Source organism: Anneissia japonica, unplaced genomic scaffold, assembly GCF_011630105.1.
Source record: "Anneissia japonica isolate Jap-2015-1 unplaced genomic scaffold, ASM1163010v1 scaffold287750_len332794_cov232, whole genome shotgun sequence".
Lineage (NCBI taxonomy): Eukaryota > Metazoa > Echinodermata > Crinoidea > Comatulida > Comatulidae > Anneissia > Anneissia japonica.
Window position 1 is genome coordinate 25,253 of NW_022723669.1, and position 26,757 is coordinate 52,009.

At 35.3% G+C, this 26,757-nt stretch overlaps 1 protein-coding gene across 1 annotated transcript; it reads right to left on the reverse strand.

Moving 5' to 3' along the window:
- Window positions 1–997: 997 nt before the first annotated feature.
- Window positions 998–25,411, reverse strand: LOC117112315 (leucine-rich repeat serine/threonine-protein kinase 1-like). The gene is made up of 24 exons (XM_033255381.1): window positions 24,917–25,411; window positions 22,793–22,985; window positions 21,364–21,611; window positions 20,271–20,343; window positions 17,658–17,794; window positions 16,951–17,186; window positions 16,273–16,558; window positions 14,674–14,960; window positions 14,094–14,315; window positions 13,744–13,963; window positions 13,076–13,213; window positions 12,721–12,885; window positions 12,093–12,350; window positions 11,735–11,906; window positions 11,424–11,560; window positions 10,222–10,355; window positions 9,701–9,949; window positions 9,194–9,432; window positions 7,456–8,441; window positions 6,875–7,051; window positions 6,012–6,155; window positions 5,394–5,561; window positions 5,140–5,259; window positions 998–4,920 (listed from the first exon to the last, which is right to left on the reverse strand). The coding sequence occupies exons 2-24, from the start codon at window positions 22,887–22,889 to the stop codon at window positions 3,763–3,765; spliced, it is 6,051 nt and encodes a 2,016-aa protein (XP_033111272.1). The 5' UTR covers window positions 22,890–22,985; window positions 24,917–25,411; the 3' UTR covers window positions 998–3,762.
- Window positions 25,412–26,757: the final 1,346 nt, after the last annotated feature.

Sequence of the window (26,757 nt, forward strand, 5' to 3'; positions counted from 1 at the left end):
CTATAACACAGCGAAAACGAATGTAGGTTAGACATAGGCCTAACATTAGTATAAATAGTGGTTATAATCATGATCAATCGTTATGATTATTATGATGAAAATAATAACTTTTAAATTTATGCTATTCTTTCCACTCTTTATAAGTAAAATTGTTAAACCCGAATAGAGTTTGAAAAAAGTAGCTTACCCAAGGAGTCCTATATTTTCTGAATGTCCTTTCCGGATTTACATTTTGGTATCAATTAGATTGAAACAATGACTAATATGCAAGCGTGCATACGAAATAATGTATTTTATGTTTACTGATTAAATATTGTAGATTGTTTTTTTTTTCACTTTCAACTGTTAGCCAATAATATTGATAATACTGTACTACAATATGTGTATGTACAATAGCCAATGAAAATTACGATGTTTCGATGTAAAATCATCGTATCATCAGGTTACTAGTCTTTTGTAGGCCTAATCTCTTTAGATATAGGGCAACAGGTGTTGGTAATAGAGGTATGTATTGTGTATAGCGAGTCATGTCGTTGATAAGTGCACGAGTAGGCGTACGGTACTTAAGCTCCTTTGCCTATTTTGCTGGATGTTTACCTGGTTCCACAAATAAAAACGGAGTTCCACACCACGCAGAAGTCTTTTATACTAAATAATTGATAATTTGTAAGATTTGATTAAGTTAATATTTACCTAATATTAGTGCCATTTACCAAGTTAATTTTACGTAGAAAATATACAAAAAAATAGTAGTATGCTGTACAACAGTTGCACATGAAACAAACCGTTTTGTCACGGACCCTGCATGCCCCCCCCCCCCCCTTCTCGGCGGTAATGCCTCTGACCATTGGATTTTTTCAGGTGGTCATTAGAGTTTTTACTAAATGTAACATTAAAACACATGGAGAGCTGAATCTTCACCGTTCGATAATAGGACCCCGATTATGAATATTAATATCACAAAAACAGTGAACATCAAAAACGACGAATAAATAAATTTAGATTTAATAATTTTATTGCGTACCATAATGAATGTATTGCAGATTGGACACTTATATGGTTTTAGAGTGAATGACAGATAAATGTGAACAAATATGCAAACACATAATGTATATTTATACTAACAGACTTTATACATATAAATAAAATGATTACTTATACATATGTACACATTATCCATATATTACACACTTAACAATAACTATAATTTCCATTGCTTTCGTGTGGAATGATCACAAAATTAAGTCCATCTAAAATAGTTAAGTGATATTAACAAATAAATGACTACGATTCTTTTCACATGCAATTACAAAGTTGAATGAATTTACTAACATCTAGCAATTAAATTAGCATAGAATTTTTACCATGTCAAAAAACATTCAATTTGTGACAATAGATTCTGACATTATGCGGTAATATCATGAATAGTTACAAAATAAGTTGAAGTTGATATATATACTGAGGTTTTGTAAAATGCTTCAGCATAATTATGTATGAATAAATGAAGAGTAGTAGCAGGAGCAGTGGAAGTAGTAGAAGAGTACTGGTGGTAGCAGATCTGATCTGGATGTGATTAATTATACTCCGAAAAAACGGATAGCCGCATCACATCAGTTAGTGGTGGATCCAGGAATCCGGAATAGATGTGCCCAGGGAGGGACTTTCACAGATGGAGAGTGTAGAGTACCTCAGCCACCCCATGGTTAAGGCTGTGGAGAGTTTATTGAGTACTCAACAGATTTATTACAAGGTCGACAATTATAATGGAATACTAAATAAACAATACATAATAAAAAAAATAACGACAATGTTATCAATCATAACTCATAGTGGTTATAGCGATGATGACGCTAGTATTAGTGGTAATATTAACAATAATAATAATAACATAATATATAAATACAAAAACAATACTAAATATTGATAATATTATTGCTAAGAATTATAAACAAAATATATTGTTATAAAATTGTTATATAAATAAATATGCAGTTGATATTATTACTATAGATATTATGGTTATCCACTTCCACCTCACTTTCATTAGAGTAAAAAACATACGCGAGAGTGGGTGAACAGTGCATGCAGGCTCTTATTTTATATAAAAAAATCGTAAAGCCGGGCACTCACTGCGTCGTACGACTGTCATACGAGGAATTCAACTCTGTTCCCTATGAGTCAGCTCCATTCACTGTCAATTTTCGGTGGTAGGCTAGGATGTCATTAAAAACGAGCTGTGGAGCCCGCGTTGCGTTTTCCATAGAATTTCGTCTGCCGACGACCGTCGAGCGCAGTGGATGCCCAGCTTAAAAAATGATGGTCTCAAAATGAAAATCATTTTATAATAATAATTATTATTATTTTATTTTATTGGGTAGGATGGGAAACATAAGAGAATCTTAAACACTGATTCCAGTGGTGTCGAGAGCCAGTAAGGGTCCCGGGGCAAAACCTCACATGCCTTTCCTTCACTTGGGACCCCCCTCGGCTGCTCCCCAAATTAAGTCTCCTCCGAAATCTGACAACAAAAGTTTTCATCCTGGCTTGGGCTCGGGCCCTATGGAGATTTTGTTCTTACCTCGAAAATTTTTCATCTTGGTCCGGGTCCCCCAGTAGACCCGGGCCCCGGGGCAGCGACCCCCTGACCCCACTCTCGACGCCACTGACTGATTCACATCACAAACTGTGAGGACACTAAAAAAACATTCACTTCCTCTAATTAGTGATTATTGTTAATTGTTTACGGGATTCCCTCCAATTAAAAACCACTTTTTGGGCCAGGGTTTTCATGGTCTTCAGTAGCTTTAGTCTCTAATTATAATAATAAAGATAAAAGACATTTGTTAATTTGGAACCACAGAAAAGTGGTCTTTAATTGGAGGGGTCTCTAGAGGGAGATTGTATCTCACCTCACTCCCCTGGACTCCACCCTCTCCTTGCTCCCCCTCTTCCTACCATACAACATCTCATTACCTCTATCACTCAGTCTCCAATCACCCACTTCTCCACTCCCTCTTCCCTCACTCATTATTGCAGCCACTAAAATTAATCCATCACCCACTCTCCTTGCTCCCCATCCGATGCTACAATCTATTTTTTATTGATAATCATATACTAGCTTAGCTAGTGTAGACACAATATATATAATTTTAATTTCACATTAAACATAATTTAGTAATTATGGAATACATACATATTTTGTAAATATTCTGATTGAGGATTAAGTAAAGAGTGTCTGTCAATATGTTCGTAATTTGGTCAGGTCAGGTCTTGCGCAAATTTCTTCAGCAATTTTAGCAGTTTGCTGACTTGATGTTTATTAATTGTTATTTGGTGTTTAGATAGCCGTTCCTTTAGGAAGCGCTTTGTTTTTCCTGGTTATTGGGTCCACATGCTTAAGTATTGCTGCCATAGCAGGCAACCCCACCAGGTACCCATTTACACTCCTGGGTGGAGAGAAGGAAAACAGATAAAGTGCCTTGCTCAAGGAAGCAAGCGAAGAGCATAGCTAGGGATTGAAACCCTGACCTCGAGGGTTTGGAAACCAAACCACTTCCAACCATGATGTTTCATTGAGATTACGCTGACAATCAATAGGAGAATAATTATTATTAATAGTTTATGTACAATGTGAACCTTCAGTAGATTAAGTAATTAATTCAACATAATTTATTCACAGCCCTCACAAAGCCACTTGATTTAAGTATTATTTTAAGACTATTTGAAATGAGATTAAACCACTGTTGTACATAAAAACAGACCTTAAATTGTGACATCAAGCTTAGATGGTGTAAGTTTCTTCTCTGGTGATTTTTGCTTTCGTTGGGACCAATTCACTTCAGTTTCTACGAGTTTCCTCTTATTATTTTCAAACCAACTGAACTCTTCGCATCCCCATGCTTGTAAATAAAGCAGCTGTTGCCTGGGTTTAGCTGAGTGGTTGTGCTGGGCTAGCTTAAACATGTTTCCATCATTCGAGCCTTTAGGGGGCAACAGTCGTGAAACAATGACTTGATCCGAACCAAGGCGAATCAAATGTTCTACAACTCCGCAATCAATCTGTGTCAGATTGTACGTAGAAAGTACACCCAACACTTCACCATATTTGTAATGATATGAACTGTCTTCATTAATATTAATGACAAGAATATCACCATGACTACGCCCCACCCATAGTGTATCTTTGATGACCAGTAATGCTTTAATTTTACATGCAGGACGAGAATGCTCTCGAAGGAATTCTGTGTAGGTCTTTCCATTTTTTTGCTGGCCCCAAACATGGATAATAGAGTCAGACTTCCTTCTTGATGGGTTACATTTCTCGGTCTGCTCATCGTCATTCTCGGAGTAATGGCCAAAATTAAAGGCTAACATTCGATCTTCATCTTTATTATCGCTCCCACTGACCTCAGAATCTTCCATGTCCTGTGAATCCTTTGACCGCAACTGTACCCTCCGACCTTTGTACAAATTAGATGTTTCCATGGTGATGACCCAGCCTTGTGCAGATTCAGAACAATGTAGAGTGTACTCGCGTTTGTGAGTTTTGACATTATACTGAAAGACATCAGCAGGAGAGGCACAAGAACACCAGAGTTTATCTCCTCTAGACTCCATGATCTTTACAACCAGTCTTTCCTCATCTGCACCCACTTTAATTGGATCTAACTGGTTGAGGTCGCGACAATTTATGATGTGAATGTTATTCTCAGAGCCAATCCAGATCTCACTGCCATCATTGACACAAGCCATACAATTACAGGGTTCATGGTTTATGTTAAGGGCCAAAGTCTTGACCAGTGTCCACTCAGGTGGGTTGATTAGTGGTCCATCAATGCTGTCCTTCTCTTCATACTTGAATATGGACACTTGACCATTCTCTTGACCAATAAAAATGTGAGATGCAGAGGAACCATCATCCTGTAAGTTGATCAAATGTCATTAATGTTACATTAGCAGTATGTAATTTTGAATGTTATCTAACCTTTTTTTCATTCTAACAAAGTTTAAAAACAGATTTTAAATTCACAAATAGAAATATTATAATTTAAATAATGATGGTAATAAATAATTAATAATTGTTTAAGATAATTTCATTGAGGATAGGAAGGGTTGGCATATGGTAATCACATTTTTTACCTTATTTGCATATGTCATACAAATAGGGGCAGATGACAAGTTGGTTTTACTTAATATTTCAGAATGTTCCATTCCTCCAGTAGGGGTTGTCATAACTTGTATAACACCATCTCTTCCAGTCTAAATATCAAAAGAGGTAAATACATGATTCATCAAAATACAGAATTATGGTAACTAGTTAAATAATACAATACCCCCAGCCATGGCCTTAAATCGTGTATCTTTGAACGCAAACTAATTGGCATTTCTCTAACCTTTGAACCCAAGATGATACTTTGGCCTATCTTCAACATGCAAGCGACTGTGAATCCTTGGATATTCTTCTCTTCTATTCCAATTTCTTTCTCTTTCCTTCTTGAAGAAGTTCTCCTAAGTTTGCGGGATTCAGATGTTCCAGTCCAAGTCCATAACTCATATGTACCCTTAATGTTTGGACCAAATTTATGTTTACAAATATCATAATAATGATTTTCTAAACAATAGCATCAAACTCCTTATCATTACCATTGAAAGGGTCATCATATTCATTATCATAATTATTACCATCATCATTATAATCATTATGATTATGACCCCACTGGAAGAAAGTTTTCTTCAGGCTTTTGTGGGTTATCGTTGGCTTTTACAACAAATAAATCCATCCATCTATCTATCCATTATCATCAAGCCAATAAAATATTTTGTGTTGTCAAAGCATGTCTGTTGGGTGATGCACCCAATATATATAGGCTAATAAGCTGACCATATATTATTGAGATTTAGGCTTGGTCAAAAAACAAACCATGTGTTAGCCTCACTATTAGTATGATAATCCCTATCATTATCATATATTGTTGGTAGAGTTTTATTAGTATCATGAATGTGGTACTTACTGAGTTAGTAACAGAGCTATAGATACAGTCAAGTGGTTCCTTATGTTCAACAACCCGCTGGATAGCTAAGAAGCTAGGGTCCTTGAATGCTGTGAGTACTTCTCCTATATAAGGCCTAGCTTGTTGGTCATCCCTCCAGCATGCCTGTACAAATAAACATATCAATTAAAGAACACTGAACTGAAGGGTGGAGCATTGTAGCTTGAATTGGAAGAGGGGTAAATAATGGTTGGCAGTGAACATCTAGGAATGGATTATGACATAATTTTGAAGAGTAGAAAGAGGGTGTAATCAAAGCATGCCTTTCAAAAACCTATTGAGTTTGTGTGTTTCTAAAAATAACAGATGTAGGGAGGGGGAATTTGACTATAGATTTGAATATTATTTTTGTTTACAGTGCATTAAGATAATTATGCTCTATAGGTTCACAACCATTTCCGTTACTATTAAAACCAAACAACCTTTCTATTTGTGCCAATTATAATTTTGAGTAAAATATACTAACATTTCTAAGAAAAAATTACATAAGAAACAGTTTTAGCTATAAACAGGAAGCATAACTAACTATAAAAACAATATGTTATAACTAAACAAAAACTGAAACTTCCAAAAGATTTTGGCAATTACTTGTTCCTTGTTTTAGTCATCAACTTTGTCATATGTAGTACATGATGAAACAGAAAGTTTGACGTTATCTTTGTACTTTTTGTACATCAAAGTTTGAAGTTATTTTTGTACTTTTTGTTCTGTCACATGTAGTAGATATGAACCCTTCTCAGTTGAGGAAAGTGTTTTTTTTTTCAATTAACAGATTCTCAAATTTCTCATCAATTATCACTTTGACCACAATAAAGGTAGGTTACCTGAACTATCTCCTCAAGATGTGGGAATTCTGGTACAACATTGAACTCCTTAAATTTGTAACCAGGTCGTTGGTTGTTCCTGATTGCCATGGAGATCTCACCCCGCCCTTGATCATGGAATGGGGGCATCCCAGTCAGCAGGTGGTACAGAACCATTCCATACGAGAAAATGTCCACCTATAATGTCAAAAAATGTTTTTAAACAATTATTTTACATACACACATGGTTTAAGATATATTTTTAAGCAATAGGAAGCTTTTGATTGCATGCTTAGAATGTAATGACATCACTAAGAAATCATCTGAGCATGCAAACATGTTAAGTTCACCTCGGTGTATGGATTCTAAAACTTATGAAGCACAGTAGAACCCCGCCCTTGAGAAACACCTATTAAAGGGACACCAATATTCAGGAGATACCTCAATTAAGGGACACAATTTTAGCCATGAAATGTGTGAAAGTATGTTTCAACACTACAGCCAACCCTTATTCAGGACACCCCTATTAAGGGGAAACATTTTATGGTGTCCCCTTATTAGGGAAGGGGTTCTACTGTAGTATAAAAAATCAGGCACTTTACCTTCTGGTCGAAAGTCATTCCCCTCTCCACTTCTGGTGCTCGGAATCCGGGGGCACCTTTTGAGGTTCTCACCCCCTGCATGATGTTTACCTTAGAAATGCCATAATCTGTCATTTTTATGTTGATCTTGTCGTTGACATTCAGCGACCACAGCAGCACGTTGTCTGTTTTGAGATCGCAGTATATTATACTCTTCTTGTGTAAATAAGATAATGCACTTGCAATCTGATTAGCAATCTTGAATGTAAGCTTAACATCTAAAGGCAGTCCTTGTTCAGCGGCTCCAAATTTGGCTGAAGCACATCTTCGACTGCTCTGATCATCCAGATATGACATGAGGTCTCCATGTGGAGCGTACTCCATCGCAAAGCAAAGTTTTGAAATAGATAACCCAATGAGGGATATAATAAATGGATGATGCAATCGAGACATTAAGGACACTTCCGCTCGCAGTTGGGATAAGCTTCTAATAATGTCATTGATCTCCTTCTCAGAGAGATTTTCTATTGATGGCAGCCCCAGAGAAGATGTTGCAGATTTTGATTCCTCTCCACCAGATGATGACTGACTATGATGACCACTTCTCCTCGTTTTGGACTTTGATGGAGTTGAATGATATTTCTTGACAGCAACATTTTCCATCTTGTACTTTGCCTTATAGACGACTCCAAACCCACCAGAATTTAATTCCTTAATCAAATGCAAATCTTCATCAAGTATTTTTGTGACAGAGATGTCTTCCAAAAGGAGATCAGGAACTAGTAGCTTCAAAGGAACTTCTAGTTCAACATGATTGGGACATATAAGGTCAATCGCGTTATTGCAAACAGCTACGGCACACTCAGTCAGCGTGAAAGTATGAATATTGCCCTGGAACACTGACTGACGAACACTCACCTCCGCCTTTTGTTTCGATAAGCAATCAGAACAAAGAACCAGACGTTCCAACAGTTTAGTCCCTCCAAGTATATCATCACCACTGAACCCTAAGCAAAAAAAAAACAAACAATGATGATTAAATACTAATCAAAGTGCTTCTGATGTATTACTCCTGCAGGTCAGAGGTCTGTGGATGTCTGAAGCTGACGCTTTGAAGGATTAATATGGGCTAATTATTTATTATAACACACCTAAATAGATCCCAGTCATTTGATTGGTTAATTAAATTTCATACCATGTGACATTAGTTATTGTGAACATTTCATTGTTCACTTTAGAAATTTTGTTCCATCGTGCATTTTTTCCCCATCAGAATCGTCCATTGCACGTTGCCTAGGATACAATGAATTTTTTTGGAAGGTTAAATCCAGAAATGCCGGTACGCCCCCCTATAATCTTATTCCTTTTTTGTTTTGATTTGACCATGACTCTCAAGCGTTGTGCAGGGTTTTATTTACTGTAAAGTATTTTAATTGCGTGGATATCTCAAAAACTAGCTCAAACTTGCGTAGAATATTCCGAAATGCACTGACGGATTTCTAGTCCTAGGACTAGTTTTGCGTGGAGAATAGGCCTAGCCCAGGCTAAGCGTAGCCCAGGCCAGGCTAGCTAGGCCTAGGCCCGTAGGCCGAAACGATCTATTTAGATCTATTTATAAAACAAATAATGAATGTTTCATATTCATACAATGGAAAGAATATTTTCATTCATTGAAAGATTGACTGTTCCATTCAACGAGGCGGCGTATATGTATACTATTATATGAGACACACTTCAATTCCCTGATCAATGAACATACCTGGGTACCACTCCTGTATCAGCATTTCCACCTGATCAACTATGAATCCCAATGGAGAAAAATCACCCATGTAGCTTTCAATGGAAATGCTAATTCCCATCGACCCATCCGGATGGAAGTAGTACGGCTCGACAATGAAGAAGCCTTTGTTGCCTCCCTGAGTCACTGCTATTCCTTGACGCCAGTAGATGGTTTGTCGTCCATCCCACTTAAAACCTGCCATGATGAAGGACTGCCGCCTGTAACAGAAGGTTATGAAATACTGAAATCTTACAACTTATACAATGCAATACTGATGTGATGAAACATATATAGTTGAAATACAGTTGCAAAAAAAATACCTTGCTAAATTAACAATTGCAGGACTTATTCTTACTAATAAAATAAATACTGAAATTCATTGGTCTTTGAAACTAACAAAAGTTACCAAAGATAAGATTTTTCAGTGTTGCCACTGGCCATCATTAACATTATTATATGAGGTTATAATAAAGTAGTGATAATTACTTGACAATGGTTGACCCTCCAAGTGTCATGTTCCGCAGTTTCTTTCTGACATGTTTAGAGTTGCCGCTTCCTGTGCTTTCAAGCCACTGCAAATTGACAATCAGTCTGGAAACAAGACGACTCCAGAAACCAGTGGGAATGAAAGCCATCTTGTAAAGACGTTGGATCTTCAGGGCCTTCTTCCCAAATTTATTAGTATTCAGGATAAATCCTGGCTTCTCCTTTGGAAGCTTCGAAGGAATGATGAACCTGAATGAGAATCATGGAAAAAATAATAATAAATAATGAGCGGCATCACATCTTTTGCGTTCGTTTTTTACCCCCTGACACAATTATATGATTTTGAGTGATTTAAGTTTAGGTCATTCTCCTGGGGTTATCATCTTCCATTTCTTATCTCAGAGTAGAGCTCCTACTTCGTCAGACAATCTAAAAAAATATCCATACTAGTTTAGCTCTCCTTCTCTAATAGTTCTTCAGCAGTAGTAGAACTACAGCTTATAGTTCTTTGTTAAACTTACTTGTTATCATCATACGGAAGGATAATTTCAAAGCGTGCCAAAAGCTGAATGTACCGCTCTATCAAATCATCACGACATCTATTCATTGCTAACAGTTCTTTTAATGTACACTTCTCTATTCTTCCTTGCTCAACCTACAAGAGAAAAATAACAACATAATTACAATTACAATAAATTCAAGCAGTGATCATGACAACTGAGAGTTGCAGAAAAGTTTGAGTAAGTTACACAAATTCATACAGTTTTAAGAATTTGTTGCGATTATTTTGACAATAAATACAAATATTTAACAACATCTGACCGAGGTGCATTATCAAAGTTGTTTTGCAGGTTAATGATGAAAAAGGTGAGTTTTAAGTAATTTTTTAAATGGAGCAACAGAAGAACAGTTTTTAATGTGTTCAGGGAGTGAATTCCAAAGCGTAGGTGCGGCAAAAGAAGATTTAAGGCCAATATTTTTTAAGGATGTGCGGGAAATTTAGAGCAAAAAATTATCAGATAATCTTAGGATGCATACAGGAACATAAATATGGGTAAGCTGATGAATATAGATAGGTTACTTGAACGGAAGTGCTTTGAAAGTAAGTAGCAACATTTTGAACTTAATGCGGTAATCAATGGGAAGCCAGTGGAGGTCCTCCACTGGTAATATTTTTATAGGCTCTATCGCTGTGTTCACGGACGTAATATAGATTAACATGATAAAATGCCTTCAAATTAGTCTACTAGGACGAAAGAAAGCAAATTTTTCAGGGTCCTACGGCCCCTGGACCCCGGCCGGGGGCCCTGGGCGGCCCCCTGGCCCCAGCCTGGTTGCTCGCTGCGCTCGGAAAACGCACCCCCCCATTCAAAAAGCTGGATACGGGCCTGCTTATCACTAACAAGTATTACTGTTATTTTAAATTGTACTTGGCAAAAAAATTATCAGATAATCTTAGGATGCATACAGGAACATAAATATGGGTAAGCTGATGAATATAGATAGGTTGCTTAAACAGAAGTGCTTTGAAAGTAAGTAGCAACATTTTGAACTTAATGCGGTAATCAATGGGAAGCCAGTGGAGGTCTCGGAGAACAGAGGTGATGTGATGTGACATCTATATACTACTACTGACTGCCATTTCAATTATACTTCACTTTTATCTTTCTGTACTGACAGAATGAAAACATTTTTTGGTGATGATATAAGTTCTGATACTTACCAAATGGGGTTGTAACCTAGTAACAACAGATAGTATGCTACTAAGCCACGCTGGCTCAAGAAAGTAAATGGTGTTTAAACCATGAAGTTGTTCATCATAATGCAAGATGGTTCCAGTGTGGTTGAGAAAAAGCACCGCTACAAGAAAATAGAAATTTTAAATTGTACTAGTAACAACAAAGAGGCAGACTGACCTCCTCAGAGTCAACAGTAAATCATGCTTTATTCATTGATGTACAGCACAGCACTAAAATTGAATTTATTTCATGTTTAGTAAAGGATTCAAGCTCTTTGTAGTCGAAGCCCAGATACCTTGTTGGAGGTCATCGTCAGTGGTGATGTCGTTATCTGGAATCTGCTTCACAAGGTCGTTCAATTCTGCCTCTGTCATAACTGGAGGAATAGCATCTTCTTGCGCAGATTTCAGTAGCTGCTCTTTCTTAGCGATGATTTTCTCTCGCAGCTTGATATAACTCAATGGAATCTGTTATATATGAACAAATAATTAATAACCACTGGAAATATACATATATATTTTTTTGGCAATAACAGTAATGATAATTTCAGCATAAACAAATCCTGAGTGGTAGCGCAAGCCTAGACTTCCATGTATAGTAAACAACTGAACATGGTTGATTGTCATTATGTCATGAACAAAATTCTTACTGACCTGTTTCTGGAGTAGCTTTTCCTTGCCATCTGTCAGCATCATTGAAGCTGAGTAAATTAACTCTCTTAGCTTGTTCATAGCATCGCTGTTGGGCTGGGTAGCTGCCAAAGTGATTACTCCATCTATGTGTGGGTAGCCTTCTTTATGGATGAAGCATGCCTTGATGTGTTCCATCAACTTCTGCTTATCTTCCCCTGCTCCGGTGTAATCATCCTTGTGAGTTGCCACAAGGATCACATTAGACTTGGGTGCTCTTGCCTGAATATAAAAAGAAATGTGGATTTATAAAGATTTGGTAGATGATGGGGTGTTAATTATTAAATATGATTTCACAGTGTATTCATTAAAAAAAAGTACGAAAAAATAGATTTGGCGACACACAATTGTTAGACACAAGTTGTATCTTTATGTAATGCACTTAAGACAGTGATTTTTTTGCGCAAAAACAGCTGCATAAACGGTGCTCAATAAAAGTTTGAATCAACTAAAGATGCATGGTATGGGATAAAAGATACTGCACACTGTAATCGTAAAAAGTGGGTTTGAATAGTTATTCAGGAAACGTTGATCAGCTGTGGCGTGGGAGAGTGGGTGTGTAGAAAAGGAAGGTGTGAATGCAAAACTATACCTGGATATTGAGGAGATGAGGACGAAGCTTTTCAATTCCTTCGATGCCTTCTGTCATGTCCCATACAGCAAGGTAGAGAGCATGTGGAGTCAGGAAACACTGATTGATCGTGTCAAATTTCTCAGCTCCTGATAAATCCCAATACGTAATCACAATATCAACATCCTACAGACAGAGAAATATACCAAAAAAATAACTTGACTCTAAATAACTAAACTTAGAGGAAGAGAAAAGTTAGTTTTAGTGATGAGGAATCGTTACTTTAATTCATATAAAATCTTTCTTCATTCTGGAAAGCTCACTGAATGCATGTGTACAAGACATTGATATGGATAACTAAAATAGTAGCACAAACCTTAGTAGACTTTTTATTGGAATAATTTCTGAGTTTCCAATCACCAATGTTGATACAAGAGTTTTCAATCTTCGTTTCTAAAATTTCTTTCTTGGAAACTTTCTTTAAACTTGCTAATAATGTTGTTTTACCACATTTCTTGAAAAAAAAAACATACAATTTATAATTAGTTGAGTTTGTTCGTTTGTCCAAAATCAGTGGCAATGGTTGAATGTGGTGTTGTTATCACAAATTTGGACTTGATGTGCTCAATCGGTTCACTACAGTGCCGGTGTAGTCTAACAGGGCACCACATGTAGGCTTCAAATGAGTAATATTATACCGTAATAGTAGCAGTAGTACTTTTAGTCCTACTCCTTCTGCTGCAGTAGCAGAATTAGCAGCATTTAATAGTAGTACAAGCCTTCATGTAGTTTCCAATCCGATGAGTATGACAAAAAAAAAACACTAAAAGAGCTTATACATTCATCTACACTTTTTTAAATGGTTAACATATGTTGAATACCATATATTATTCCAGAACTGTCAAATCATAAATACAAATGCCAAATAATATGCTTTGATCTTCATAACTGTGAGCACATGCGATTATGACAGGGCGTATTATATAAGATTAAATACAAACAGCGTGTTCTGGGATAGGTCTCTATCCTCCATATTTTTCTCACCTCTGGCCCCACAATAAGGAGCTTAATCCCGAGGTGTCGTACAGCCTTGCGCAGACTATTTCGTAGACATCGCAGCACGTCTTTGGTGAGTACTTTCCTTTGTGCAATGTCTGGAATCAGGTGGTTGGGTAGATTAGTTGGACGCACACCATCAAATCGCAGGATATCCAAGTTCTTTAAAAGTCCTAGTTCTTCTGGGATACTTTGAATTTTGGAATTTCTACAAAATGAACAAAGATAAATATGTATGATATCATTACATTAACTTCAATTGTTTAAGTAACAACTTTAATAATACTACTATTCAAAGTTATCAATTAAAATTTAGTTGATGAAATGAAGAGACTTACCCACTTATGTCCAGTTCAGCCAGAGAACACATGGTAGTGATTCCATCCGGAACAGCTTCCATTAAGTTGTGAGCTAAGGATAAGATATTTAAGCTATTTTGGATCTCAGCAGGAAAGGCTAGCGATGTTTGTATATGTAGATTACAGGTTTGCTCATCTGATGACGAAGAACTAAACGGTCGAATTGACAAGAAATTCTTCTTCAGTTTTGATAAAGATGACCTTAAAAATGAAGACAAAATATACTCCATTTTGTTTGACATAACATTTTAATAGTGATTTTTAAAATCATGTTCTATGTGGATATTTCAGACCCCATTGGAAATAAATTAACTTTCGCCAGTTTAGACGAAGAATGGATGAATGATGCCGTCTATGCATCCATTTCTAGTCAATTCTGGCAATTTAATTTTTTTTCTTTTTCATTTATTGTATGCCATTGTTATTCTATATTGTATTTGAATGAATGCTAACTAAATAAACAATATTTGCATATTTATTTGCATACTAATTAATTAATTCATTTAAATATATTTATTCATTTACTCATTTGCATATTCAGGTACTGTATTTTTCTTACTGTTCTGTAGATGCCTGTGCTTGCTGAGATTGATGAAAGACCAAGAAATTGTGAGACAGGTCCAAGTGCTTTAACCTTTGAACTTTCCAGTCTTGCTCCACTGGTAATGATTGGATGCTATTGCGTGACAATTTCAGAGAGTTGAGGGCGATGAGTTCAGTGATGCATTGTGGGATGGCTTCAATACCATTGTTAGAAAGATTCAAGTACTGTAAAGTCCGTTTCCAAAATTTGTCGAGGTCAGAGGGCAGAGTAGTGATGGCATTAAACTCAGCATGAAGTCTTTCCTAGAAAGGTAAGAAAGTTAACTTAAAATGTTATCATCATTATATATATTAGTATTTAAAATAAAGAGGTGGTTGCATACATTCATGTGTTTGTAACTCAACCAATTATAGGCTGAAGATCCCAGGAAATTTATATTTCAACAAGCATACAGTAGCAGTACTGTATGTACCCATCTAAGTCATCATGTGAATACATGGATTGTCATTCTAACAATATACTGATCACCAGGATATTTTTTCCATTTGCTATATTTATTGAGCCATCTTATTATCATTATCCTCCTCAATATTATTTTAATTATTAAAACAATTAATGATCCTTAATGTAATCTGTTTTAAATCCAGTATCCATATCATAGATTAAGTACCAAACCATTATTACCCACACTATAATACTAGAAATCAAATCAATGTAAAATAAAAAAATGAGTGGTGGTGATTGGCTGCTGATGACCTTTGAAATGCAGGTGCAGTGATGGTTATTATGTAAATGTATAGCTTTGCATGCACCAGTGATTAGGCTGAATTGACTGGTTGAAGGAAGTTGGTGGTCTAGAAGGCTGGAGTTTTCTGAGCTAGGCCTAAGGGGTTTAAAGCTGCAATTTGTTATTTTGGTTAAAGCTTACACTGTATTGTATTTGAATGTGTGCAAGTGGCCAAGTCTTTTTTAGGCACTGCATAAACCAAGGTGGTACACCACAAGTTGTGCATCAATTGGGCATTGATTACCTAAGGCTACCTGAAACCTCTGGTCTGTGCTTTGGAATACAGACCAAGCCAGGCTGTGGAACAAATCCCCATGCCAAGTGGAATTGTAAACGCATTGCTTTTGGATTCCAGGCCGTGTCAGGATGCGGAACAGCAAAACAAGGTTGGATACTGAACTTTATTTTGTAGAACAGTCTGCACTGAGGACAAGAACTGTTGGTGGACACTAACTGTATTGTATGTATGTTTGAAACGGACAATGATAACCGATCAATTTGACCGTATATGTGCGTTGTTGATGACGTCAGCGTAGTTGAGTGGTGTTGCGATGGTATGTATGGTTGTAATTAGTGTTAGTGTTATGCGAGTACATAATTTAGATGTTACAAGTTATTGACAATACAACTGTGATTTTGGTGATTTTCAACTTTTGACCTAGTTAAACATAACAGATTATTGAATATATTTTCACTGAGTAATTTAATGGTTGTTCGCTCCTTTTATTGTGTACAAGCTGACTTGATCCTCACATCTACCAAAATACATATGTAATCGTACAATTAGACTTAGAAAAAACATAAACACCAGACATGTGTTCACTTACTAATGGGCAGTTCCAACTTGTTGGTAGACACTTCAATTTATTATACGCAATATTCAACTTAGTAAGTTGTGTAGCACCCTCTATAGATTTGGGAATGGTTGAGAGTTGATTACGAGAGATGTCTAGGTCAGATAAATCTGGACACTGCCAAAGACTGGTGGTGCTGGCCTTTGGTAGTGACGTCAGCAGGTTGCGCGAGAGGTCAAGGACTTGCAGGTGCGGTAGGTTGAAGTAAGCCAAGGGTACTGAATGCAGCTCATTCCTGGAAGCATTGATATTCACCAGCCTTAGCAAGAATAGAAAAGGATATTAAAGGTCAAGTGTCATTCTTCAAAATCATTTGATTACATTGACTTATCAATTGTGTGTATTCCCTAAACATTTTAATTACCATTGTATAATCCTCTTGACGGTGCTTGAGTGACAAAGCACAAGTGAGGACCTAAAAAACTTCATTAGCCATGGACTTTAAAAAAATTTAGGTGTCTAATTTTAACTCTACACAAAACCGAGGACCTTTTCCCCTGCCACTCCCCATCCTCTTCTCTGCACTACTGTTCATATCACAGCATGAAACTGTTGTGATAATAGCAGAATCTATGAACAGCTTAAATCCATGAAATGAGCTAATTTTTTAACACTATTATAAAAAATATTTCTGTTTCTTAACTTCAATACCTGGAATTGTTGGAGACATCTGCCTGGAGTGGTTCTGGTAGACTTTCTAGCAGGTTGTTGGAAATGTCTAGGATTTCCAAATAAGGATGTGACCAGATCAATTCGGCTGGAATGCGCCGGAGATCATGGTTGTCCGACAGATCAATGGCATATAAATAATCACGATAGGTAGGCTCCTTAATCCAGAACTCCTGAAATGCATGAAGTCCTCTTCCACTCCAGTAGGCTTTTAATTTCTGAAATTACATTAAAAAAAATTACATTATTACAAAAACGATGACACCACAACAGAAAGAATCACATAACAAAAAGTATATCATTAGACAAACATTACTACAAAAGCAAAGAAATTTATGTGCCTCTCTGAGAATATCTGACTATTCTCAATGGTAAGCAAAAGCGACTTTTCTTTATTTTATAGTGGTACATCTCGTGTTCCTCTGTAGTAATCCAACTATCATTTTAAGCTCTATGCCCTAAGTCAGTTTGAATAACTCTACACCTTTTTCCCAAGTTACTCTCACCATTGTTCAAATATGCTAACTGATGTACTCTGCCTATCTGCATAGCCTTTGATGCCACATAATAGCAAGTTCATGCTAAATTCCTACATAATACTTACAGAGTTCTTCGGTTTCTTTTGTTAACAAAGCGCATCCAGCCTAAGACATTTTTACCAACTCACCTTTAAGAAATTCAGCTCTTACCTGTGATTCGTGTCCGTAAGGTTGCACCCATCTCTCCAACAAGTTTGTCATCACACCCGGAAACATATCGATAGTTTCCAATGTACAATCTTGAATTCTATTCTCGACAATAATCTGTGCTATTTCTAGGTAGTTTTCTAAAAAAAAGAGTGAAATTGTTGGTCACAAATTTGAAGTCACCTATTAAGCTCCGTCTAATTATGAAACCATATTTGGATACAAAGTTTTTTCTAGTTTCACAAAAAAAAAAACACATAAACACCTACTGGTTAAAAAGAATCGCTCTTTCTTGAAAGGTCTCAGATTAATTAAAGTTATAATTATATAATTGTCATAATTTTATTCACTCAACTTTTTAGAAATCAATTTGTATGTTTCTGTCTTTGTTTTTTAAGTGTGGACAGTTTTTTTGGCTTTCTTGAGTTATCCTTGGAATTTTCTTATTATTGTGTATATTTTTAATTTTCTTGTTCCTGTGTTTTATGTGATTTGAAATTTTCCGAATATATTTATTCAATCATTCATTCATACATAAACTACTGTCTTTCTATTTGGTTTACTTTATTTGTTAAATCCACTTTTGAGTGTTCTGTACGACATTTTTGATTACCTTAGTTCAACTTCAGTTTGAAACTGTATAGTCTGATGAAGACTGCAATAAAGTATTTCATATTTGGTATAGTTATAATTTCATTCTTTTTAAAAGTACCTTTGCATGTTCCAATCCATTTCTCTATTCTATGATTTTTTTAGCAGGTATTGTCCAAAACCTACTAATATAATAGTCTTATGTACTTTATTTGTTAAATCCATTTTCCATCATACCTAGGTCTGTATGCACCTTTTCAGTAAAATAAATATTAATACATGGGCGGTTATGAGAATATCAGAAATAATTTGTGACCTGTAAATACGTTGAGAGAAGCAGAGCAATGGAGCATTGATACCCATCATAACATGTTTTTCATCATTTAAATATTTGCCCTCAAATCCTAAAATGACACAAATGAAAATGAAAGAGATTGCCCATCACATGATGACGTCTTACATAGCAGAAAATGGCTGACGTCCAAACCAGATAATCCTGTTCAATTAATTGCGTAGGTACAGATAATGAGGTCATGTTGCGGAAAACCTTTCTAATTCACATTGTGGACATTTAAACGATTATGATATTACCATCTATATTATCAATATTATTTTTATTATTGTTATACTATTTCTTCTTGCAATCTGATGTTATTAATACATATAGTACTTTACTATTACTGTAATTATATATACTTTATTAAATTTATTTTATATTTTTAAACATTTGATTTTCAATGAACCATATAATTCGTTTATATTCTTTCCTGAATGTTGACATTTAATTGCATTACTTTTCTGTAAGTTAAATCATTTTTCATTTAAGAAAGTAAAGATAACTTTCTTTTTGCTCAAGAAACAAATATGAATAATTAACATAAGTACTTACAAAATAAATTTGTGGTATTTATAATGCAACATGCATGTATATGAAAGTGTTAGCTAGGCCATAGGATGGCAAAAACTCCTGTAGATCACTGAGTAAGGAATGCTGATAAGGGTTTCCACCCTAAAAATTAGATGACAGGCCAAATAGCTTTTCAGGAAGTATCACTACACACAGTACCTTGATGCATTCATGCGATATACTACCAGCTTGGAATAGCAGACATGTGAATTAATATCATACACAAATCCTACTCATAAATGCAAGTTTAACTGAACTATGTAGACGATGTGTTTATTTCCTGGTTTAATACTGTCAATTGGTAGATGATAGGTTGTCAGTGGTTATTAAGATCTAAGTGATAGTTGGCAGGAAATTTGTAGAATTTAGATAAAAACCTTCCTATAATAAATCTGTCAGCAAGATATACTAGGATGCATCTGATTGTCATGGTAACATGTTTAATATTGGTTAAGATTATACTAATTATGATAATAGGATCTTAAGATTCATGATTTGCTGTGCAGTGGCATATCTAGGCATTTTCTGCGCTGTCACATTTCTGTGGAACCATCTTCTTTTAAAGGAGGTAGTGTGTGTCATCATCCAAGAGACATCTCAAGAAACATCTCTTTGACATCTTCTTGCACCCTCTTAATTTATATTAGACTAGACATCTTTTGTGCACCTGTGAGCTATGAAAAAGTTAACCACTGATTACTCGCGTAGTTGCAGGTAAACAGTGTGATGGTTTTCTGTTCTTTTACTCTAGTCTGATTAGTGATGTACAGTTTTCTCATTATATATATTTAAAAAAGGTGCTCTGTGGTATGGTTATATAGGGTGCTTTAACAAGCAGGTACAATGTATATTATATTTCCGCAAAGGCTGGAGCTGAGCAAGTATCTGTTATTCTAAAAACCAATACCATTTTGAAGTGATCACTGACTCACTGTTCCCCAAATGTCAAGTTCTCAGGACTGGTCATTTTGATTACAACTGCACCTGATACTTGTGATTATTCATAACTCAGATACCTCAGATACACTGTTGAATCAAGGTCAAGGTACAATACCTGTACAATATTGATCATTCAAATATTATTCATCAATGACTGCTTAACCTTGAAGGTTACGTACCTGGCCGCTGTTGCACCAACAGTTGTACTATAGAATCATGACCATTCAAAGTAGCTACATAAAGAGGCGTCCCCTATAAAGACAAAATAAATGTGTACAATCGTTAAATGCTTCTTTAAGGGAAAAAGTGGATTTGTAGACTTTGGACCCAGAACCTTGGTTTGGAAGGCAAGCACCTGTACCACTAAAAACACAACCACTTTAGAAATTTCTTTATCGGAAATAATGAACTACGATAAAACATTTAATAATAACCCTGGGTTGCTATTTTTTAAATTTAGGGTGGGTTATTATTAAAGTAGTCATCGGTAACATTTCCATCAATTTATAATCCAGGCGATACTGGAGAGGGACAACTTGATTTCCTGCTCCACAACAAGACATCCATTCGTAGAAGCCTTTATGGAGGAAGCCTACCTAAAGTGGCCTAAGACTGGCATGAGACCAGCTAACTTCGGCTTAGGAATAGGAAGAATGAAATATGTTAAACTGTCTATAATGCGCAAAATGTTTACGAAAGTTTCAAGCCCTATGTTCTAGTAGTACCTTAGGCCCTATGTTTACTGATTTTTATATAATAATAATAAAAGAAAGAAAAATTGGAAAGAAACTTGGAGCAGCTGAACTACAGTATTATCCAAAAATATACAATAATAATCAATACGTCATTTTTGTATAATTTTGAAATAAATTTAAGGCCCTAATAATTTCATTTTCATTTCATTCGTATATTTGACATCAAACGGTCCAGGGGTTGCATCAGCAACAATGCGCCATAATATGAATGTGTCCGCAACCTCTGTATACATACAACAGATTACAGTCTGAAGCCGTCCACTGCATATAGACAACACTAGAGTACTCTAGCAACCATTAAGCTGATGAAAATGTCAAAGGAGATGAAGGACAAATGCTTTTATGAATGAAGAATTTCATTCTATTCACAAATGCAAATAAGGCAAGATTTTAAGAGAGTTTTTACCTAGGAAGTGCTCTTACAATAACTACACTGTACATATTATAGTCAACATAATGGAATTTTCTAGATTTGACCTTTGACCATAGGCCTATATTTGATAATGGTAATATTTACCTCCTCTGTTTCTTGAAGAGGATTTGCTCCATATTCTAGTAGTAGTGCCACAATACTGCGATACCCTAGTTCACAGGCTACATTGAGGAACGGTGGGGCAGTGGAGCTTAAACTCTTGCGTCGTCTGTTAACATGAAGGGGGAACAGAGTGTGTTTAACAATCTCAGACTTGATGTGGGTTGACAAGTAGTATTCAAGTTCACCGACATCTCCACTACCTATCAGCTGAAATATTCTAGCAGTCACATCTACAAAGAAATTTAAAGACAATATACAAAATAATTGTTGTGTAACCAATTTGAATTGTTACAAAAGTTTTAGCTTTCAGTATCAAAAAGGAAGTCAAGTGATTGTAGTTAGAAATAACCATTGTAACTAATAGGTCTGAAACCAACAATCGGAAATACCGGGTTGTGTCTGGGAGGGAACTGAGTTTCTCGCCATAATTAAAGACTTAATGTAAAACGTCTAGAGAGATCTGCTTTCAGCCTGGTGCTGTATAAACATGGTATTATTATTTGCCATTACTGTCTAATTCTCAGATTGTTTCCGTTTCCTTTGTTCGAGCCACCTAGGCAGAGTTCCAGGAATGCGCCAGGGTGGTGATGGATGGTGACCCCAAAGAGTATCTGCATCTTTATTTTGCCCATTGATGTCAGTTTTGTTATAAGATGAATTTACATAAAAATAAATGCATAAATAAACAAATAAAATCAGAAAAAAATGCAGAAAAAAGGCTACACTCTGCAGGTGAAAAACGGTGCAGCGAGCAGCTCTGCTAGAGATGGATATTTGTGCCAAATAAGATGACATTTTTAATTATTATTACTATTATTATTATTATCATTATTATTATTATTATTAAGTAATGTTAAAAAAGTCAGAAAGAAGTTTGAGCTATATGTTATTTTGGTTGCTAAAAATATTTGAAGTGAAGTTGGAGAGTTTTTAATCACATAAATAACCTAGATACATAGCCAAGGCCCAAGCATAAAAAAACTAGTTTACAAATAATACAGATAATTAGAAATGTAGTACCTCACTACATATGGAACAGTCTGTGTTTAAGTAGGCTTATCCTAGGGTTGGTTATTGGCTTCATCAATCATTCATGTCTAATGAAACCTTTACATGAATAGAAAGTGTGCTTGTATGATGAATTTCCATACGTAACAATCTGTTACATTAATTGTTAAATTTTGTTCTACCCGTGAATCAGGTATTAAAAATAATTAAACATTAAATTAACCAAGTTGGTCCTGAAGTTCAAAAAAGAATCCGAGTCTTGGCCTCATATCAGATTTAAATTGTTACTTTTGGTTGGGGCCTGCGGCAGTCATGGGGCAGGCCAACATTGCAAAAGATTCAAAATATTTTTAGCCGGCAGGAATACTGCCACTTAGTCAATACAAATGTTAGTATTAATTACCATGGAATTGAGACTTTTCCCTTAAGTCTTTATCAAGGTTTATGCTCAGTCGATTCAGACTCTGAAGCTGCGATTCCATATTCTCTCTAGATTCCATCTTCTTACTTGTTTCTTTTCAAATCTTCCTCTCGCCTGTCCATTTATTTCTCATCATTCATTTTGGTTTTTCAGGTGAAGGTTCAGTTTTTCTTTTCTATTTAAAAATAAAGCAGACAACATGTTTAATAATGCAATGCAGACTGTAGTCCAATGCAATTTTAAAATTTTAATTTGTGTGCAGTATGGTCTGCCACCTGAGTACATGCTGAACAAATCAAAAGAGCTTGATAGTAATTTCAGTTGTATAGTGATTACCAAATTAAAAATTAGAATTGTATCTATTATAATTTATAAATTATTACAACTTATATACTGTTTATAAAACTTTAAAATAAATTTAGTTTCTGAGCAGTCTCATTACATATTTTCAAAATGTTTCTCCATATTTTTGTCGGCAGCAATTATTACAACTAATGAGTGTACTGTATCAAAGCTTTTACAATTTTACATAATGTACTGATTTAAAAAATAAGCTGGCACAATGCCATATATAGCTTAGGATGTAAAATGACAAACCTAAATTTAGTAGCATTTACTGCAACAGCAGGATATATGAGAGGCACACACTGCCCCAATAGGCAATACCATCATGTGTAGATTTTATTGCAAGATAAAAAAACAATCAGCGACAAAATGAATTGTATGCTCGTGGGAAGATGTTTATTCAAATTAGTTGAATAGTGGAGCTCTGTGAGTTCGAAGCAATTCCTACATGAAAGTGACTGCTGAACATCATTGTTCTTGTGTTTTCTTAATTCAGAAGGGAAATCATGTGATTTTCAATCTGTTACTGAAGTACCTTACTTTCCATATTTCTAACTTTCGTATAACAAACACTTCATTATTACAATGTAGGTTTATATTGGCTAGAAACAACTTAAAAAGGCCCACAAGCTCATTGAATCTCCTGATTTTTCGGAGTAATTGGCAAAGTTTTGTGTCTGTTATTTCATTTCAACTCAAATTACCGGCACACTCACTTTTGAATGTAAATTAAATTTAAAATTGAGAAAATTATGTGACGAAGGAGATAATGTATTATAGCCACCTAAGTATGCCTTATTAACAAAGACATTACAGTACAATACTTTTGGTCGCGTCATTCAAAGCAACACTTACCTGGAAACTTGTAGGGATGAAAAGTACCAAATTTTCCATATAACAAAAAAAATGCTCACTAGCTCATTGAATCTCATCAGTTTTAAACTGGTAGCAGACCTCCCTAACATATTAAGGTTTTTATAGTTAATATATTTTGTTATGTAGTTTGTCATTTTATGAGTTTTGAGTCTTTTCCATCTTTGAATGTCAATTAAAATTAAGAAAATCAAATATCTATTTTTACTATTCAAGTGTTTGTTTTCCATTGACAATAATATGAACTTGAGTACACCATAACAAAGACAATAGTGATTTACTCGCTTTAGTCATTCTACGTAGAAACTTGTGAGTATGATACCAACAAGAGGTTAACATAGATTTCCACATGGATGCAATGTCCTTGATCGTACTTTATTGACCAACGTGAGAGGAATAGGTACAAGTGAGGGCAGGCTTCCAAGTCCATGGAAACCAGGAAGTTTAGGAGACACTATCAAGACATAGTACTGTATTTCAAACAAACAGCTTATCTTGATTAAGTTTATGAGAATAAATTCATACAAATTTTCATGAATATTGCCGAGAATAAATTCATTAAATTATGATTTATAAATATAAGTGTTTTATAACTGAAAAACAGCACATGTACTCTAAATAAGCGGCTGCATAAGACTAGTAAGAATAAGATTATCATTATAACTGCAATGTTTCTATCTTTATGCCAAATTTCTACTGACATTACAGGCCTTAATTAGCTAGCTATCTAGCTAGTGCATGGTAAAACATGCAAGCTACAATTGTCCCCAATTTTCAATGCACAAGTTAAACACTCTAAATATCCACATAATTAACATATTTTCCTTACATTCAATATATATAATTTATAATCAACACAGAAGTATGAAAATGAACTGTTTAACATACCGGTTTTGTTAACACATTCTCTTGCTTGTGGGCTGATCAACTAAATACACATCTTGTTTGCTCATTTAAATTGTTAAGCACTAACTCTTGGCAATACCACTATACATTGTTAAAAATATCTGTTAATATACTACAGTACTGTTAGTGAGAATCACTCAACCGTGGAGGATAAATCCTATACTTATGTAGGCCTATAATTTGAAAAGGATAGCCACTCATTCAACCGTGCTGTTCACACCTACGGGTTGTAGCCAGGCTGAATCATGAACCACACAATCAAGTCAAGGCCTCCAATCCACACGAACAGACTCTCACGAAGGCGTAACTGATATTTTATCACAGAGTTAATTCTTTTAGCCTCAAGATCTCTATCCATGTTTTGTAATAGTACTATTTTAATATCTTTTCTACAGACAGACAAAGTCTGGTATAATTTTCTCCAGAGACCCAAGTAAAGACCAAATATCCGATTACTTAATAAATTGACGCACATGTAAACAGGGGTGGGCTTGCCATAGATGAAGACTGCATATACAGTATTGTTTTTTTAATGTTATTGTTTTTAATAAAACCATAAAATGTACAAAAGAGAGGAGATAAAATACAATTCCAGGTCAATGTCTGGATCACAGATGAGCCAGGAAAATAATAACAGTTACAGACTAATCCATTAAAATCATAAAAATACTGTTTACAAATGTAAGTTTACATTAGAATTACACAAGCTAAGAAAAGGTTTTCCACTCTTGATTGTACCTAGCATTTCCATATGGTATAACAAGACTGCATTACCACATTAACATCAATAAGAACGGTGGTGATCAAAATGACAACTACTGCTAGATGAGTATTATGACAGGGAGGGAGGAGTTACAGATGAAAAGGACATTATACGAGAGGAATAGATAGAGGTAAATAGCAAAGGCTTTTAATAATTTATTGGTCGCCTTTGGATTTCAAATTTCCATACCTGAATATAAATTTTAAGATGTTACCGATGATGTCATGATGTAGATTAGATTTAGGAAGCAGAAGTTTTCAGATTAGTATTAATGAAATAAGGAAGGAAGATCTTAATGTGCATACATAAAAAAAATAAAGGATGACAGATAAGAGGGACAGAGAGTGAACTCTGCCTGTTGCAGTTTTGTTATACCAAAATCATTTTATCATAGTACTTTCAATAACTTGAACTTTATCTGAGTTAATTTGCAGAGAAGAAATTATAAAGAGCAGCCAACATGCAGACATTTTTCTCCCAATAAACAACTCTTCAAGTCTCTTCTTAAAGATAAGGTATAACATTTGTGATACTAATTTAGTTCAAGTTTACATCTTGTTCAGCTTTAAAGCATACTGAGAACATCAATGCAAATTTGTACCCAGGATGTTTTGTTTTTTGCACTGGATTACTAATAATTAAAGTGTCATGGAAATGAAACATATCCTAATTTGTATTAAACTTTCCTCATCAGGGAATGGGAACCTTCTTTATCAGGAATGGGAATGCCACAAGACTGCCACTGGAGACTTCTACAAAATGCAAAATATATAATCTTTACTTCCAAATGATTTATACTTTTCCTCCAAAACATTGCAAAATTAACTAGGATACACTAAGAAATCACTGTCAATATATGTTCAGTGTTTTGTTTATTTAATAAACATAACAATATATTTTGTACCCGAAAATCCTCTGAGGTGTTTTGAGCGATCAATTATTTATTTTTCTTCCTTTCTCCCCCCCCCCCCCCCACCAATTTCTGCACAACATTACCAACACACAATACCTCTACATGTTGTATCACCTTTTATTGGCTATGTTTCTACCAAAGTACTGC

What these genes read in the sequence shown, in the direction of transcription:
- LOC117112315 (XM_033255381.1), bottom strand. Translation starts at nt 22,889, where the DNA reads ATGGAATCTAGAGAGAATATGGAATCGCAGCTTCAGAGTCTGAATCGA. An exon ending in CAAGTTGGAACTGCCCATTA is followed by an intron (nt 14,961 to 16,272) that starts GTAAGTGAACAC and finishes TTACCTTTCTAG; the next exon opens with GAAAGACTTCATGCTGAGTT. An exon ending in GATACAGGAGTGGTACCCAG is followed by an intron (nt 8,442 to 9,193) that starts GTATGTTCATTG and finishes TTTTTTGCTTAG; the next exon opens with GGTTCAGTGGTGATGATATA.